This window comes from Tachysurus vachellii, chromosome 26 (assembly GCF_030014155.1).
Source record: "Tachysurus vachellii isolate PV-2020 chromosome 26, HZAU_Pvac_v1, whole genome shotgun sequence".
Taxonomy (NCBI): Eukaryota; Metazoa; Chordata; class Actinopteri; order Siluriformes; family Bagridae; genus Tachysurus; species Tachysurus vachellii.
Genome location: NC_083485.1, coordinates 3,534,424 through 3,553,159, shown reverse-complemented (window position 1 = coordinate 3,553,159; position 18,736 = coordinate 3,534,424). Strand labels below are relative to the sequence as shown.

General features: G+C 40.4%; 2 protein-coding genes across 2 annotated transcripts in view; both read left to right on the top strand.

Moving 5' to 3' along the window:
- lhx1b (LIM homeobox 1b) overlaps positions 1-4,140 on the top strand; it is a 7,967-nt gene extending 3,827 nt beyond the window's left edge. The window contains exons 4-5 of the mRNA XM_060863249.1: positions 3,144-3,312; positions 3,797-4,140. Coding sequence (XP_060719232.1) covers positions 3,144-3,312; positions 3,797-4,140 — 513 coding nt within the window. The remainder of the gene's footprint in view (positions 1-3,143; positions 3,313-3,796) is intronic.
- A 1,425-nt stretch (positions 4,141-5,565) lies between these two features.
- aatf (apoptosis antagonizing transcription factor) lies at positions 5,566-18,648 on the top strand. Its single transcript, XM_060863733.1, has 12 exons — positions 5,566-5,694; positions 6,030-6,203; positions 6,297-6,704; positions 7,048-7,185; positions 8,528-8,645; positions 8,729-8,927; positions 12,713-12,898; positions 13,108-13,191; positions 13,406-13,473; positions 14,595-14,675; positions 14,850-14,921; positions 18,385-18,648. Exons 1-12 carry the CDS (start codon positions 5,610-5,612, stop codon positions 18,428-18,430), a joined length of 1,659 nt encoding a protein of 552 aa, XP_060719716.1. The 5' UTR covers positions 5,566-5,609; the 3' UTR covers positions 18,431-18,648.
- The last annotated feature ends 88 nt before the right edge of the window (positions 18,649-18,736 follow it).

Here is an 18,736-nt window from a genome sequence, read left to right as displayed (position 1 = left end):
ATCACATCACATCACTAACATCACATCACTAACATCACATCACTAACATCACATCACTAACATCACATCACATCACATCACTAACATCACATCACTAACATCATATCACTAACATCACATCACTAACATCACATCACTAACATTACATCACTAACATCACATCACATCACTAACATCACATCACTAACATCACATCACTAACATCACATCACTAACATCATATCACTAACATCACATCACTGACATCACATCACTAACATCACATCACATCACATCACTATCACATCACTAACATCACATCACTAACATCATATCACTAACATCACATCACTAACATCATATCACTAACATCACATCACTAACATTACATCACTAACATCACATCACTAACATCACATCATCACTAACATTACATCATCACTAACATCACATCACTAACATCACATCACTAACATCATATCACTAACATCACATCACTAACATCATATCACTAACACTAAAAAAAAGAACTAAAAAAAAGAAAATGTTAAATAATCGAGGGGATTGAAGTTTCCTAAAAATTGATTAGTAAAAAGAATGCAGGAATATGAAATAAAATAGAAAAGAATGAAACAAAAAAATAAAACCTAATTCTAGCTTTGGGTTTATTTATTTATTTATTTATTTATTTATTTATTATGTTTTATTATGTTTAATTTAATTTAATTTAATTTAATTTAATTTAATTTAATTTAATTTAATTTAATTTAATTTAATTTAATTTATTTATTTATTTTGATGAAGTCAAAAAAATAACCTGAACATCAAACAGCAATAACACATTTGTAATAGATAAAAATAGACAAATAACCATTTTTATTTTCACTGTGACAATGGAACTTGAACAATGAAGAAATCAAACAGAGAAACAGATAAAACTAAGATAAAGGTGCAACCATCAGCTTGGCCTACTTTGTGTTAAAAACTAATGTCTTGCTGTAGAAACAAACATCAACAAACCGATAAAACAGACCAACAACAACAACAACTCAATGTTTGTTTGTTAGATTATTCATGCATTCATTGGTTATTTCATTTTTTGTTTCTTTCTTTGTTTGGGATGGAGTTTGACTCATACACCATCAAACCAGAAGTAGTAGAACATTTAAAACTCACAATTAATTATCATTTAATTTGTGGCGGTTTCAATATAAGCCTTTTTAAATTTAGAAATCAAATAATAATAATTTAAAAACTGATTTTAAAAGTATCAAGAAGTCTGTATCAATATTATCAATTATTGTTTAACTGTCTAAGTTTATACTTTTATTTGGTTTTTATTTGGCCATGACCGAACTAAAACTGGATAACAATTTAAATTTGACAAATAACCAAAATTCGGGTTCATAAAAAATGATGAACAATAAGTTTAAGGAAAATGAAGCCATAGACAAAACAGTGCCATAAGCACTAGTCACTAAGTGGTTGTTGTTTGATTCGGCTTCATTTCTGTTTCAGTGTGTTTTTTTTTTAACAAAACAGTTTTCCTAAACATTCCTAAAAATATCCTGTGATGTGATTTCTCCTAATAACAATAACCTACCGATCATCAGGTCTAACTCCAATTGGATCTTAACAGCATAACTATATCCTCTAATTTGATTTTGAGAGATACATTCATTGTAATTTGTTCCCCAATATATTAAAACCAACAACTGCTGTGATTTATTCGTTTATGACTGGCCTTAATATAATTTAGAGACTCGTTAAAAGTCTTATCTGTATATTCCAGCCATATATCATAATAGTATTGAAAAGCTGCATATCACAGTACTATTGAACAAGCATTAGGCTCTACTGTGTGGCTCAAGGCCACGTTTACATCTTATAATTTCAATTTAATAAAGAAAAATTCCAAATGTTAATTTGCAGAAATACTAAAAGAAAGTTAATGAAATAAACAGGCGACAGACGTGCTCACAGGAGCGGAATCGTGATGTTGTGAAGTCACTAGTTGCTTTTTTTTTTTATTTTAACTCCAGATGTGTGCTTTAGACAGCATCAGTGCTAATGGCGAGATAGAATTAACTCGGCTCCCAGTCATCACCCGCCGTGATGGAGCGATGTGAGCTCTAACGAGAAGTGTAATCCATCAAATCCATCAAAGCAGGAGGAAAATCTTTGTATATATACAAATGATAATGACGGTCTATAGGTCTGATTATTTGTTTGTTTTTTTCGCCACTAACTTGCAGGATGTAACTGACAGAGGATTTAAAACTGCTACTGTTTCAAACGAATACATTTGTTCTATAAATATTATGTGATCGTTTGAGCCGAGTAATCATAAAAAATATCTTTAAAGCAGTAATATCTAAAAAATACATATTTTTTCTAATTATGTTTTTATCTTGCAATAAAAAGTGTATTTGAGTTTTTATGTCTTGACTAAAAAAAAACATAAAACTTTGACAAAATGCATGAATTGCACAATAAATATACACAGAACAAAAAGAGATGAAAGAAGTGAAAGAATAAATAAATAATAATAAGAAGAAGAAGAATAAAATAAAAAAACAGACCTATTGTTTAATCTTGATTCATGGCTTTGTTTTAAATCACATGCTGCTAGTTACTAGTCTAAGTTACTAAGATTATGGTTACTAGCATTGTAATCATCAGACAAGTTTGATCGGTGAATTGGTTGAAAGATTGATTAGATTATAAATTGATCACTATATAATAATAACAACAGACATCTAGGCAGCATGTAAAAAGTTTTCATATTGTTGCCTAAAGAAGCAAAATCATATCACATCATATCATATCATATATCATATCATATCATATCATATCATATCATATCATATCATATCATATCATATCATATCATATCATATCATATGGAAGCCTGGGTGTCTAAAGGTTAAATGAAGAACACTTAAGGTTTGTTCCTTTGGGAAAAGTCTTAAAGGACATCTGATATAAAAATAAGAACGCTCCTTCTAGGGCACTACTAACCCATTTAATCTTTCATCTTTTTCTAATCTTTATGATAGAATGTATTAGTTCGACCAACTCTTTAGTTCTGTGCTACCCGGTTTGTATTGTTGCCATGGCAACCACAAACCAGTTATTTTTTTTTCTTTTTCTTTTTTGGGCAGGTCTGGTTCCAGAACCGGCGCTCGAAGGAAAGACGTATGAAGCAGTTGAGTGCACTGGGGGCGAGACGTCACGTGCTGTTCCGCAGCGCCAGGAGAATGAGGGCTCTGGGGGAGCGAGTGGAACCCGCAGAGCTCATGATGCCCAATGGCCACTTCTCTTATTACGGAGGTGAGCTACCTAAAGATGTAGCCATTTCTAATAAATCAGATAAACAAATATCTGTGGTTCAGCTACGTACAATATCTCGCTTACATCCTGATCCTGATAGAAAAGCTACTGTATCAATAACACACATTTTGAATTGGTGAACTGGGGTTAAAATACGTTTAGACTTAACTTGAAGTAATGAATAACTTCTCTTTCCTGTTATCACAAAACATTGTGTTTTAAATGAAATGACAATTATATTAATGTCTATAAAAGCTCTATGCGGTGTACTGCCTTCAGCTAATTTACAAAAATACATGATCGACAGTCTATATGTTTAAACAGAGTTGAACTATAACAGTTTATCTTATGTTAATTTGCCTTTTAAAGAATACTTTTCAAATATTTCATTAGATGAAGTGAAATACTGATGGTTGAGTTGATATAGATGATGTACTGTAGATGATGTACAATAACGCTCGACCCTGAAATTTCATCTCTCCAGATTATCAAGGTGAATACTACGGACCAGGAGGCAACTATGACTACTTCCCTCCATCCGCCCAAGCCCAAACTCCTGGCGATCTGGGGTATGTTCCATCTTCAGGCCCGGCAGGTACTCCGCTGGGCACCATGGACCTTCACCATTCTGGTCATCACCCCTCCGGAGACAGCCAATGTTTTGGCGAGATGGTGCCACAGCATCCGGGTGACTCCCCCAGCCCAGAGCACAGCATCTCGGCAGACGTGAGCGGTGCATTTACCTCGATCAGCTCGCTTGCCGCTAACGGATACAGCAGTCAGCTCTCTCAGCCTTCGTCAGAGATAAGCGAAGGCACCGTGTGGTAGCTGTGAGTGCCTGGGCCGAGAGACGTGGCCAAATGGACTCAGGTTAAATACAGCCTGTAAAAACAACGGACCAGATCTTAACATTTTGATTGATATATTACGTTATGTATTTATCTATTTATTTGTCTATTTATTTAATGTATTTATCTATTTATGGACAACGTATGACTTTAATTGGTTGGTTTAAATTTTTATTCATTTGTTTGGCAGACAATTTTATACAAATCGCTTTTATTACAAATGAAGCCAGCCGGTCAGGGGATTTGAACCACTGAACTCTGGGGTATCCCTTGTTGTTTGCATAATAATAATAAATGTCATCACCGGTTCTGTCAGTCTGACAGCAGCACTACCATTTGTCCTGCCAAGAAATGACTTATTTATTTATGTATGTCCGTTAATACAAAGACGCCATGGTATCGATTGCTTTTAAATGGTTTTACTGCTAATAAATGGTTTATTATTGCTAATAAATCTGCTGATTTCAGCATAAAATAGATGGTGAGTGTTTGAAAAACATGTCCGGACATGTTCACTTCCTTCTGTATCAGCTGCTTATGTTGTTATTGTCATTTTATTTCACTCAAGTTGTCATGTAAACAAAAACCAATGTGTGCGGTTGCATTTTTCTTAAGAGCTCTACCAAATCTCACGCCTTCGAAAAAAGGAATCTTTAAAACCGTTCACGAGCCCTTTATTTGAAATTAAATCTAACTTCTACTTTAAAGACAACGTTGAGTTTCTTGAGGTTTACTTGAATGAGGTGCTAGTGCTAGTTTCTGAAATACTCTGAAATAGGGGATGTGGTAGCCTAGTGGTTAAAGTGCTGGATTACCAATCAGAAGGTTATGAGTTCAATTCCTACGTCCACCAGGCTGCCACTGCTGGGCCCCTGAGCAAGGCCCTTAACCCTCAGTTGTATAAAATGAGATAAAAATGTAAGTTGCTCTGTATAAGGGTGTCTTGTAAATACTAATGCCACATTATTTTAATCTGGAACCAGTTTACCACCCGTAAGTTCTGGCGCCCGGGACCTAATAAGACCAGACTGGGTTATTCACCTGGGATGTAAAGAAACTGTTATATTATAAAGATGCCGTTTATAATAATGAAACAAAACATATATATATATACATATATAAAAATTCCCCAGACAAGCATGTTTTTTTTTTTTCTTATTTAATGTGAAATACAAAAGATAAACACATAAGACGACGTTTGTCTATAAGGAGGGATGGATAGATAGGTATGGTTTGGATTAAAGGTTCTTAGTGTGTGTGTTGTGATATAATTCATGGTCCAAAATGAACAACTTAACATTTGCAAACATCTTTATTCTTAAACTTTTTTATGCACATTTTTTTTTTTTTACACAAAACACACAACTGTGGCGCTTAATTATAACGACGTTAGGGAACTTGAAGGCGCCTAGTGATGACGTACACAGCCGGGTAAGCGCAGTGAGAAACATGGCTGCCTCCATATCGGAGCAGCTCGCAGAGTTGTTAAACCCGCTGCCGAATTTCACAGACCCCGAGGACGACCAGAATGAAGGTATGTTAAACATAAATATCTGCCGTATCTAGTAGCGGTTAAAAAAACAATGAGTTAAAACGCTAAATATCTGTAAATTGTGTGAATGCTAACGAGTTGTGTAGCACGTGATGACAATGTTGATGTTTACACGCTATGTAGCTTGTTGACATCCATCTGTGGTTAAGTTAGAGCCAATCGTGGTGTTGTTGTTTGTCTTGGCGCTAAGTTTTTATTTTTAATAACTGTATTTAACACCGTTTTGCTAAGTTAATGCACGATATTCGGTATAAACTCAACACAGGGCGCCTATTTAGTGAGTTAGAAGCAATTCGATTTCATGATTTTTTTTGCAGAGACTAAAGCCAGAGTCATTGACAAGTTTGATGAAGGAGTTGATGATGATGACGATGATGTCCAGGTCAGTGGATTGAGGAAGAGATCAGCTGCTTTGCTGGTAGATTCAGATAAACGCTATAGTGGCAAAGTGACGTCACGCAAGGAGCTTCAGCAGGAGTTTGATGGATCAGGTGTGTAAAACAAGTCAACTTTTTGCAGCAAAAGTTTGAATGCGTCTTTTTTTTTTTTCGTCTTGACCGGAAACTTCACTTTTGTCTTTTCAGCTGATGATGAGGAGGAGGATGATGATCAAGATGAGGATGAAGACAGCGAAAGCGGACAGCGTGATCAGGTTATGGAAGACGTCGGCGAGGAGGACGGAGATGAAGACGACGACTACATCAGCGACGACGGTGGTTCACAGCTGTCCAGCTTGGTGTCGAAGATGAAGGGAGCCGACCTGAGCTTCCCTAAAGGGACAGACTTCCGTAAACTCGCAGAAGGCATGGATGACCTGGGAGAGAGCGAGGATGAGGAAGAAGGGGAGAGCGACGACGAAGGAGAAAGCGAGGAGGACGAGGAGGAGGACGGTGATGATAGTGACGAGGACGTAGAGGGAGGTGTGATGACCTTCTCGAAAGAGAAGGTGGATGAAGAGGTGGAGAAAGGCAGAGCAGTGAAGAATCAGCTTGGTATGTCTTCTGTGTAAAAGCGAGAAGGGAATTCTGGGTGCGAAAGTACATTTGAATCGAACTACGTTTTGTTTTCATCAATGTTATTGATGGTGCATCACCTTTAATGTCATTCAGCAGACACCTTTATCCTTAGAGTCTTATTCCTGTCTCAGTTTATACAACTAAGGGTTAAGAGCCCAGCAGTAGAAGCTTGGCAGTGTTGGGATTGAAGCTCATGACCTTCACCTGATCAGTTGTCCAACATCTTAACCACATCCTTTAATAGAGTTATTATTGATAAGTTAATAAACAGCCTGTAACACATTTAAGCATGTTTACTCTTCCTTTTTTGGCTCCACAGCTCTTTGGGATCTGATGCTCGAAGGACGAATTAAAATGCAGAAAGCCCTGGTGACAGCCAATCAGCTTCCTCAGCCCAACACCTTCCCGGAGTTCAAGGGCAAAGGCGGGGCAGAGTACACTGGAGCTCTGAAGAATAGTGAGTGCAACCGACATATATGTGTGTGTGTGTGTGTGTGTGTGTGGGATTTAACCTTCCTGGGAAGGAGTCTCCAGTGTCAGGGCTTCATAACAATAGCTGTTCATAAAGGGGTTAAAAGCAGGAACTGGATTCTTGGCCACTCCACATTATTCATTGTAGCTATAAATGGATAAAAAATACTCATCACTTCTCAGCTCCTTTGTCTTTTTTTGTGCTTATGTTAAGCTTCATGCAAATAATAAAACCTAACACCAAAATCCTCAGTGACACAACAGTGTCGTGTAATTTTTGTCTATTTATTGTTACATCGATGCTCTGGAATTTACTTCAACTTTATTCTTGTTTAACAATCTTTTTTTTTTTTTCTTTGACCAGTTCTTACAGATATATAAAGAAATATTTAGCTTTCTTTGCATCCATTGCTATCGACGGATCTGCAGCTTCTATAATTGATAAAATCTCTTTTTTTTTTCTACCCCACGTGGTCCAGGCGGATTTCCAGACACACACACACACACACACACCTCATACTTTTATGATCCGAGGCCTCACTCTACGGATTCTTCACGCTGTGGACAATTAATCCATTTGTGTGCCTCCTTTCAGCGCCTGGCTGCTCCTCATTTGCATATTTATTGCTTTGCTCCTCTCGCCGGCGAATGATTGATGGGGGGCCGTCCTCCTGAATGGCGAGCGGGGAGAGGGGGCGGCGGCTTGTGCTGAGCTGGTGTACTTTTGATTAGCACTGAAGATGATGGAATCCTCGCACCCTCTTCTTTCTCTCTCTCTCTCTCTCTCTCTCTCTCTCCATGATAATGGATTACAGGATTGTTTTCTTCTGATGCGAATTAATAACTGTTGACACAGGGACGAGCGAAAGCCCCGCCGCAGGTTTTCTCCTGTATGACTGGTGGGGGATGAATTTGTCAGATTGGCAGCCGCAGAGGGAGTCTGCACAGATAGGCTGCAAGTTTTTTCCCCCCCTCTTCTTTTTTGACTTGCTGCTATTGTCTTCTGATTTGGTTTGACAGGAGAGAGTGGAGTTGCATGTCACTGGTTTTTATGCAAAATTTACACGAGGTTTAAAAAAAAAAAACCCCAAAGCTTCAGTGTGGTAGCTAAGGAATAAAAGCACTGGGGACATTCTGTTATAGGAAGATAATCAACAAGTTCTTTTACCAGCCCGCCAGCAGAACTGGTGTAATATCACGCTAAATTTTGCGTAATAAGGATCGATTTTTTTTCTTTTGTCGTACGGATCAGGACGCTTCAACCCTGAGACCTAAAACCTTCGCTATGAGCATTTATTTATTATCCAACGTATTTCTGTGTTTAACAGGCCACAAAGCTCTGAAGGCTCTACAGAGATCTTTATTAGAGCTTCAGGACCTGCTGCTGTATCAGAACCCGGAGACCAGAGGCATCTCGCAGGGGAAGACCTGGGCACAAGACGCCAGGTATCCTACAACACATCACTGCAGTTCTGTAATTTACTGCTAGTTCCTCTCCGTTTCTCAACCTGTTAGCGTCTGTCCAACAGCAAGTCGGAGGAAGATGAAGAGGAAGACGTGGATAGTGACGAGGGTGAAAACGAAGTGGAAGGCGATGAGGTGGAAAAGTGGCCCAGAAGTGGAAGCGGACCCTCCAAGCGGAAACTGGAGACGACGCAGTACCCAGACTTCATGGCAAAGCGCTTCGCAGCCTTTCAGCCGTACCGCGTAGCCTCGCGGACTGTTTGGGTACGGTATTGACGCGGGCTCCTATGGCTTGTTATTATAAGGGGTAGGTTGATAGAGGGGTGATAGTGGGTATTTCGGGGGGTGTGATGATGGAATGAGATGAATGAGGGAGTGATGATGAATGGAGTGAAGATGAGTGGGGGATGAGTGGGGAATGATGGGGTGAGTAATAGGAAGGATGATGATCTGAATGGTGGAGATGGATGAGTGGGTAAGTAGATTATGATGAGATTGGGAGGAGTGTGTAATGAATGGATGAATGAATGAATGAGATGTGATGATGTAATGAATGAATGAATGAATGAATGAATGAGTGATATGTCATGAGTGATGATGTAATGAATGAATGGTGAGTTGTAAGCTGATGAATGATGAGTGAGTATGTAATGAATGAATGAAATGATGAGTGAGTGTTAATGAATGAATAAGAATGAATGATGAATGAATGAATGAATGAATGGATGATATGTAATGAATGAATGATGAATGAATGATGATGAATGATGAAATGAAGATGAGTATGTAATGATGATGAATGAATGAATGAATGATGAATGAGTGAGTTGAAGACTGAATGATGATATGAATGAATGAATGAATGAGTGAGTATGTAAATGAATGAATGAATGAATGAGTGAGTATGTAAAGAATGAAATGAATGAATGAGTGAGTATGTAAATGAATGAATGAATGAATGAGTGAGTATGTAAATGAATGAATGAATGAATGAGTGAGTATGTAAATGAATGAATGAATGAATGAGTGAGTATGTAAATGAATGAATGAATGAATGAGTGAGTATGTAAATGAATGAATGAATGAATGAGTGAGTATGTAATGAATGAATGAATGAATGAGTGAGTATGTAAATGAATGAATGAATGATGAGTGAGTATGTAAATGAATGAATGAATGAATGAGTGAGTATGTAAATGAATGAATGAATGAATGAGTGAGTATGTAATGAATGAATGAATGAATGAGTGAGTATGTAAATGAATGAATGAATGAATGAGTGAGTATGTAAATGAATGAATGAATGAATGAGTGAGTATGTAAATGAATGAATGAATGAATGAGTGAGTATGTAAATGAATGAATGAATGAATGAGTGAGTATGTAAATGAATGAATGAATGAATGAGTGAGTATGTAAATGAATGAATGAATGAATGAGTGAGTATGTAAATGAATGAATGAATGAATGAGTGAGTATGTAAATGAATGAATGAATGAATGAGTGAGTATGTAAATGAATGAATGAATGAATGAGTGAGTATGTAAATGAATGAATGAATGAATGAGTGAGTATGTAAATGAATGAATGAATGAATGAGTGAGTATGTAAATGAATGAATGAATGAATGAGTGAGTATGTAAATGAATGAATGAATGAATGAGTGAGTATGTAAATGAATGAATGAATGAATGAGTGAGTATGTAATGAATGAATGAATGAATGAGTGAGTATGTAAATGAATGAATGAATGAATGAGTGAGTATGTAAATGAATGAATGACACTGACTGCAGAATGATGGTATGTAAATAATGAATGAATGAATGCCTGCCTGCCATGCCTGCCACTGCATGCTGCAGTTTCTGTCTGTATGAATGCATGACTGGCCACCTGCCTGCCAGCGTGCGTCGTCAAGATGACTGATGCCTGCATGAGTGAGTGAGGTCTGAATGTGCCTGACATGACGATAATTCACTGATGCACTGCATGAATGAATGGCGTGAGTATGTCACTGAATGACTGCCTGCTCACTGAATGCATGAATGAATGAGTGGATATGTAAAGACATGACTGAATGCATGCATGATGAATGGTGAGTCTGTACTGAATGAATGACTAATTAATGAATGAGTGCGTCTGTCCCATGCCTGCCTGCCTGTCCTGCACTGCTGACAAGTAATGCTGCCGACTGCAGAGCGTATGTGAATGAATGATGACTGCATTCCTGCTGCGTGGCGTCAGTCCCTGTCTGCACTGACTGACTTGCCAGACTGCAAGCACTGTGCGTCGTTCCTGATGCCTGCCTTGATGCCTGCACTGCCTGCTGCGTGCGTCTGGTCCTGCCTGCCTGCCAGCCTGCCTGCCAGACTGCCTGCGTGCTTATGCCCTGCTGCAAGCCTGACCAGCCTGCCTGACTTCCTGGCGTCGTTCCCTGCACACCAGCCTGCCAGCCTGCCAGCCAGCATGGTCGATGACCCATCCAGAATCACTGACTGCCTGCCATCCTGCAGTCGAGCGAAGTAAGACTGCATTCCAGAATAGCCAGTCCTCCAGAAGCGATGACCTGCCATCCTTCCTGCCTTCATCAGTAGCAGCTAGCTTAATATACCAATCCAGCCCATCCATCTTGTATCCTAATTACCCTCCATCCTCCTCCTCCACCATGATTATTTACATACCCATCCCAGCCATCCATCCATCCCATATTATGTAACCATCATATCAATCACCATATCTATATAATACTTATCATATCAATCAATCTAATTGACATAAATCATCCATCATCAATCGATAGTATGTTTCTAATACATGCATAATCAATCATCATATCATCATTGTAATACCATCCATCATCATCATCACATTACTACATAATCCATCAATATATCATTATTACATCCCATCCATAACCATCCATCCATCCATCTATCTGACATACCATCCTTCAATCCATCCTCATCCATTATCTACATACCCATCCATCATCATCATCTATCTACATACCATCATGCCATCCATCATCATCATCCATCCATCTAATCTACATCCCATCCAATCCATCATCCTCATCCATATACCCATCCATCCATCTATCTACATACCCATCCATCCATCCATCCATCCATCCATCTATCTACATACCCATCCATCCATCCATCCATCCATCCATCCATCCATCCATCTATCTACATACCCATCCATCCATCCATCCATCCATCCATCCATCTATCTACATACCCATCCATCCATCCATCCATCCATCCATCCATCTATCTACATACCCATCCATCCATCCATCCATCCATCCATCCATCCATCTATCTACATACCCATCCATCCATCCATCCATCCATCCATCCATCCATCTATCTACATACCCATCCATCCATCCATCCATCCATCCATCTATCTACATACCCATCCATCCATCCATCCATCTATCTACATACCCATCCATCCATCCATCCATCTATCTACATACCCATCCATCCATCCATCCATCTATCTACATACCCATCCATCCATCCATCCATCTACATACCCATCCATCCATCTATCTATCTACATACCTATCTGTCCATCCATCCATCCATCTATCTTCATACCTATCCATCCATCTATCTACATACCTATCTCTACATCCATCCAACCATCTACATACCCATCCATCCATCCATCCATCTGTCCAACCATGCACTCTTTCACCCACCTATCCATCCAACCATCCATCCACTTTTCCACCCACCTACCAATCCATCCATCCCTCCATCTATTCATGCTTCAACCTACCATTCTGTCCATACATGTTTCTACCCATTTGTCCATTCATCATTTATACGTTCATCTGTCTATTTGTTTATTCATCCATAACTTTGTCCAGCTATCATTTATTCATGCATACATAAATCTGTATTCATTTTTCCACCCATTCATCAATCATTACATCCAATAATTCATCCATCGGACTGGTCTCTTTCATAGATTTTTCTTTCTTTTTCTGAATTTAATATACATTTCTTTTTTCCCTCTCATTAATACATGAAAGCATTTCCTGTTTCTGACTCAGGGCTTCGGAGCGTTTGAGCGGAACATCCTGACTCAGGTAGAGCAGGTGCTGATGGATAAGGAGCGCTTGCTGAAGCGCACACAGACACGCAGGTCTGACTACAGAGTGCTGGGCAAACCGGAGCTCAGTCACGTCACCACACAGTCCAACAGCACCGAGCCCGAGGTAGGATTTGTGCTGAGGAAGCAGACATGCTGTACAACTCGGATCTGCTCACTGAGCAGCTTCTCCAGAAGTGTACAGGATTTTACTGAAAATGAACTAGAAGGACCATGGTTATTATTTACACATTACCATATATAATCATTAGGGGGGGGTGTGTGTGTGTGTGTGTCAGTGTCATAGACATCACCTCATTATCTTTTTGCATTCAGGCAGTTGAACCAGTGCTCAAAGCTAACGCACATCTCAAAGATCTGGACCAGGAGATCTTCGACGACGATGACTTTTATCACCAGGTACGCGCCTCTAAAACAGCTGTAACATATAGTATGTGCACAGGGACGTGTGGAGAGCACACAGCACATGGAACGTAACCGTAAATGGATGAAAAAGGACGGCGTCTCGTTCTCTAATTAATAAAAGCCTGTTAACATTGGCAAATCACTGTGGTGTGAGATTACAGCCCCAAGTGTTTTCTGTTGCATGTTTACGTCTCTGTTTTGATTGCAGCTTCTTCGAGAGTTGATCGAGCGTAAAACAAGTGCAGCTGATCCTAATGACCAGGTGGCCATGGGCAGGTGTGTGTCTCTGTGTGTGGGTGTGTCTGTGTGTGTGTGTGTGTGTCTGTGTGTGTGTCTGTGTCTGTGGGTGTGTGTGTCTGTGGGTGTGTGTGTCTGTGGGTGTGTGTGTCTGTGGGTGTGTGTGTCTGTGGGTGTGTGTGTCTGTGGGTGTGTGTGTCTGTGGGTGTGTGTGTCTGTGGGTGTGTGTGTCTGTGGGTGTGTGTCTGTGGGTGTGTGTCTGTGGGTGTGTGTCTGTGTCTGTGGGTGGGTGTGTCTGTGGGTGGGTGTGTCTGTGTGTCTGTGGGTGGGTGTGTCTGTGTGTCTGTGGGTGGGTGTGTCTGTGTGTCTGTGGGTGGGTGTGTCTGTGTGTCTGTGGGTGGGTGTGTCTGTGTGTCTGTGGGTGGGTGTGTCTGTGTGTCTGTGGGTGTGTGTGTGTGTCTGTGTGTGTGTCTGTGTGTCTGTGGGTGTGTGTGTCTGTGCGTGTGTGTGTGTGTGTGTGTGTCTGTCTGTCTGTGGGTGTGTCTGTGTGTGTGTGTGTGTGTGTCTGTGTGTGTGTGTGTCTGTGTGTGTGTGTGTCTGTGTGTGTGTGTGTCTGTGTGTGTCTGTCTGTCTGTGGGTGTGTCTGTCTGTGTCTGTGGGTGTGTCTGTCTGTGTCTGTGGGTGTCTCTGTGTGTGTCTGTGTGTGTGTGTGTGTCTGTGTGTGTGTGTGTGTCTGTCTGTGTGTGTGTCTGTCTGTGTGTGTGTCTGTCTGTGTGTGTGTCTGTCTGTGTGTGTCTGTCTGTGGGTGTGTCTGCCTGTGGGTGTGTCTGTCTGTGGGTGTGTCTGTCTGTGGGTGTGTCTGTCTGTGGGTGTGTCTGTCTGTGGGTGTGTCTGTCTGTCTGTGGGTGTGTGTGTGGGTGTCTGTGGGTGTGTGTGTGGGTGTCTGTGTGTGTGTGTGGGTGTCTGTGTGTGTGTGTGGGTGTCTGTGTGTGTGTGTGGGTGTCTGTGTGTGGATATATAAATGTATTTGTGTGTATGTATGTATGTATATGTGTGTATATATATATATATATATAAATGTAAATATAAATATAAATGTAAATAAATGTGTGTGTGTGGAGTCACGTCTTAATGCCCAACCTGATGTCGTGTCCCCACAGGCAGTGGCTGGCTATCCAGAAGCTACGCAGTAAGATTAAGAAGAAAGTTGACACGAAGGCGAGTAAAGGCAGGAAAGTCAGGTACAGATTTATTTACTGTGTGTTTATTACATATGAGGACGACCATTACATCACACTCAATGTAATCCAATAAAATCATCTTTTTTTCTTTAAGACTCATTATCTTATACCTTTAATCCAACACTGTGTGTGTGTGTGTGTGTGTGTGTGTGTGTGTGTGTGTGTGTGCGCTAGATTCCATGTGCACAGTAAGCTGGTGAATTTTATGGCTCCTATTGACCACAGTTCCATGAGTGATGAAGCTCGGTGAGTGAAAACTTAACATTTATTATCTACAAACACGTGCATCCAGCCATCCATGAAATAAATCCATTATTCCATCCATCCGTTCGTCTATTATACCCATCCACCCTTCAATCCATCTACCATTCCATCCACCCTTCAATACACCCACCTACAGTGGTGTTACCTGAGTATCACCTGCTAATATTTCTAGAAATGTGTAAAAATTTCCTTCCCTGATGGTTTTAACTCACATGAATTGATTCGTCAGTTAATGATTCCTGCTGGTTTGTGTTTATTATTAAAATGATACAGCAGCTTTCAGCTCCTGAAGCCACACTGTGTTTGCCAGTTGAAGTTTGCATTGCAGTGATATATTGCGGGTCCTGCTGGAGAGGTGTGTGTGTGTGTGTGTGTGTGTGTTTAATTAATGGTGCTGCTCTGTCTGTCTCTGTCTTTCTTCAGTGCCCGCCTGTCAGCTAACCCTAATCCCCCCTCAAACAGAGCGCTGGCAAATCAAACAGCCTCACCCTCCCTCTGTAGATATACATTCATTAACACACACACGCGCACACACACACAATTTTCAGAATTATTTATTTATTTTTATTTTTTATTTTTTTTTGTTGAGACACAAAGAAAGCAATTTAAGTCTTTTTCCCTATTTTCAGACTTTTGTGCCTTTGTTGCTATCACGTTCTGACAGTAAATAAGAATGAAATAAACAATTAAAAGTCGTCTGTCATGGAAAAGAATTTTAATAAACAAGTTTTGAAAAAGTTTTTTTTTTTTTTTTTTAAACAAAGCTAAGCTTCCAACTTGAGTAGACTCTCGTCAGCTTTTCTGTTCGCGCTGCTCTGATGGTCTGATCGTCTTGTCAGCTTGTCTTGTCGGTTTTCCATCTGGTCAGTGAAGGGCCAATGTGGCTGCAGGCTTTCATCCCAACCATTCAGGAGTCCCACCAGCTTTCACTAGTTCAGTCCATTTATCTTTGGCCCCAGTCAACTCTCATGTATGTCTCCTGTTTGGCTGGAATGAAAGACTGCAGACTCGCTGGCCCCGTGCAGATAAGACTGAAGACCCCTGATCTTGAGGGTTTCCTTGTCTGTTGCCTGTGACCTGGTGTTGTCTCTTCAAACTGTGTTGCCTCTTGACATGGTGTTAACTGTTACAGTGTTACCTCTGACTTGGTTTGGTATCACCTTGGACATGGTGTTGCCTCTTACATGGTATCACCTTGACGCCATGTAGCCCCCCCTTCGGACGCGGTGTAGCCCCCCTCCCGTCGGACGCCGTGTAGCCCCCCTCCCGTCGGACGCCGTGTAGCCCCCTCCCGTCGGACGCTGTGTAGCCCCCTCATTGTTACTTCTAATAAGGTCTTGTACACGTTGTACAGAGTCACCTTTTGCATGGTGTTACCTCTGACCCAGTGTAATCTTGTACATGGTGTTAAACATGTGTGTTCTGTACCAAAGCCATTCAAATGGTTTTAACTCGTCTAGGAAAGTGGTTTGTTGCCTAGCACACTAACGTAGCCTACATAACCGCTGGAGTCGTACAGTTCTCTGTTTTGCTGCAAGTGGCCACTCGTGCAGTACAGTACGTGAACCTGACGCACGCGTCCGTGCAATACGGCTACGTTAAAATGACCCCCGATGCAGAAACTTCACAGGCTCATAAACCACCGTACGATACTGTTATACTAGGTGTTGGAGAGAAAGGTGGAGATGGGGATGGAGAGAGAAGAGCGTCAAAAAGGCAGAGTATAGAGGAGGTGGACAGATTTACTAAGAGGCCAAGGTGACTGATGGATTCCGTCTGGCGGTCACGGTCACGGTGCGCTCATCCTCCGAGCGAGAGAGTTGTCAGATGAGAGAAAGCCCTGAGAATGTTCAAGCTTAATCTCCGGGACGATCGGGTATGAAATTTGGGTTCTGCCTCATCCCTCACTAAACTCTAGATAGACAAGAAGCCTAAAGTTTGGTGTTTGATACAGAGACGTGCTGATGGAATGATGGATGATGCAGTACAAGCATCTTTAGGAAGGTATTGAAGCAGACGTTCGACATTACTGTTTTTTATCGTTTATTCAGAAAGTAGTGGTGCATCTTTATTTATTTATTTATTTATTTATTTTGCCACTTCAGTCACCTAACATTTTTTTTAATTACATTTTTATCTAAAAGTCGACCGAACTCTTATGTTGTTGCGTCCCGTTTGTTCTTGTTCAAGAGCCACACTGTGTTCATCACACCGAATTGTCACGAGGTCGTTGCCAGTGCATTAGTGGAAATGTTTTGTGTTTTTTTTTCTTGTTTTTTTTTATTTTTTTTTTTTTTATATATTTAAAAAAAACTTTAAGTTTGTCACGTATGCGTGTTTGTTTTTTAAGCACTTGTGTGGAAAAAACAACCCAGAAACACAGCGTGACCTTTTCTGTTCTCGGCCTCTCGCTCGCTTTCTCTCATTTACATAGCTATCGATGAACTACAGTAATAATAATGATGTATGGCATCGGCATCAGCCGAGCTGACCACTGACCTTTGCAGGAGTGGGATTCCAAGTGACCTTTTCGGCACACAAACACACACAAGACTTCTTTCTCTCCCCCATTGGCTCTGAACAGTAGCTGTGTAACACCACACACACACACCCCACCACCACCACCCCCTATGTCACGGACCACTGGCCCCATGAATGTTAATATGGCAGTATAGGAGTGTGTGCACTCGCGCGCGCGCGCACACACACACACACACACACACTGTAGGTATTCCATATCGGGTTAAGATTAGCACTGCATTTAGATCTAATGGTGGCTGCTGATGCATTTTTCTACTTAGGCATCCATTACTTTACCTTTTTGATCCTCATTCAGTGGTGTGTGTGTGTGTGTGCATGTGTGTGTATGCGCGTGTGTTTGCTATGGCCCTGTCAGAATAAGAATGTATGCATTATATGATAATCAGAGGGCACCGTAATCCTCACCACTGCCACTGCATTTCAAACAGGGATTGAGGATTAAACAGCCTGACCCGGGACCCTCGGGACATTAACTCCCACGTGTGTGTGTGTGTGTGTGTGTGTGTGAGAGAGTGTGTGAGAGAGAGAGAAAGTCAGAAAGGACTAGAATGGTGGCTGTAGGTTTTAAACGTCCACATCAACATATGGTCCAGACCGATATAAAGACAAGTGTTAGGCTTCTGCAGGATGATCGGCGCTACACTGCCACCTAGTGGTTACGGGTCATGATGCACCATCAGAATACTGCTGACGTGCAAGATACCAGACTTTAACGGCCTAAAGAAAAGACAAACAGTGGTGCATTCTTTAATAAAAAAAAAAAAAAACACCACCACCACAATTAGGTTTAGGATCAGAAAAACACACTGGTGCCACTTTAAAAAATGTATATACGTTTATTTATTTATTTATTTTTAAATTGCACACAGCCACTTTTGTAAACTTGTGATTTGTCTGTGTTCAGGTCCGAACTGTACCGATCTCTGTTTGGATCCCAGACGCTTCAGTGACGCTGCTGATGGAGGAAGAACGAACACACACACACACACAAAATGATCTGACTGATGTGAATTTTGGGATCCACAGTAAACAGTTGTTTGTATTTTGTTTTTCTTTTAAGCTTTTTTTTATTTTATTGGAAATAATTACAGAAATTAGACTTTTTTCTGATCTGCTGAATCTGTTTGATATAAAGGGACTTTATTCCACACAATATAAGAGAGAGAGAGAGAGAGAGAAAGACTTCCTCTTTTTTCTACCAAAACCAGAATTTGGAGGCCCCATGGTACTAAAAAAAAGAAATAAAATAAAAATCT